At 53.6% G+C, this 845-nt stretch overlaps 1 protein-coding gene across 1 annotated transcript in view; it reads right to left on the bottom strand.

Annotated features, from left to right (window-relative positions):
- The window catches only part of LOC106805403, a 6481-nt gene extending 5954 nt beyond the window's left edge, over window positions 1-527 (bottom strand). Inside the window, exon 1 of the mRNA XM_014806976.1 lies at window positions 310-527. Coding sequence (XP_014662462.1) covers window positions 310-464 — 155 coding nt within the window. The 5' untranslated portion in view covers window positions 465-527. The remainder of the gene's footprint in view (window positions 1-309) is intronic.
- Between the last annotated feature and the right edge of the window lie 318 nt (window positions 528-845).

Below are 845 nucleotides of genomic sequence, written 5' to 3'. Positions count from 1 at the left end.
TCTCTCTCTCTCTCTCTCTCTCCTCTCCCCTCTCTCTCTCTCCTCTCTCTCTCTCTCTCTCTCTCTCTCTCTCCTCTCTCTCTCTCCTCTCCTCTCCTCTCTCTCTCTCTCTCTCTCTCTCTCTCTCTCTCTCTCTCTCTCTCTTCTCTCTCTCTCTCTCTCTCTCTCTCTCTCTTTATCTCTTTCTACCACCTCTATCTCTTTCTCCGGGTATCGCACTCTCTGCTAGGCTTTCTTTAGTCTATAACTATATCACTTTTCAGTCTATATACCTATTCACTATACCACCACACAACTCCACCCACGTACCTCGCATCCTCGGATTTCGTTTGAAGGGCGATGACTTTAGATTCATCGTAGCGAAGCTGTCCGTCGCTAGCGGAGAACAGACCGTACATAAGTCCAGGAGTATCGATGAACTCCGACCAGGCTATCACAGTGATCGGTGGTATGGAGGCTGTCATTACTCACGCGCGATGTGACGAGCGTGTGAGCGCGTGTATGGGTGTGTGTGTTTGTGGGTGTGGGTGCGCGCGTGCGTGTGTGGGTGCGTGTATGGCTGTGTGAGTGCGTGCGTGGGCGTGTGGGTGTGTGTGTGTGTGTGGGTGTAGATGTGGTGCGTGCGCGCGGCTGTATCCGTGAGCATCGCTGGGCAACCCGTCGCTGTGTAGCCGAGGCTACGTACGTGTAAGTGAACCTTGCGCGAGTCGCGACTTTGCACGTTTATTGCCAACAAGAGAGTACACACACGGGGTGTTGCTCGCGCGATACGCCGCAGCTTATGATAACCTTCCCAAGTACACGCGCATGTACACCCATGCGCCGAGCGCGCGTATATCTCCTAC

This window comes from Priapulus caudatus, unplaced genomic scaffold, assembly GCF_000485595.1.
Source record: "Priapulus caudatus unplaced genomic scaffold, Priapulus_caudatus-5.0.1 Scaffold112, whole genome shotgun sequence".
Lineage (NCBI taxonomy): Eukaryota > Metazoa > Priapulida > Priapulimorpha > Priapulimorphida > Priapulidae > Priapulus > Priapulus caudatus.
Note: the sequence above shows the minus strand (reverse complement) of the source record. Positions and strands in the feature narration are given on the sequence as shown.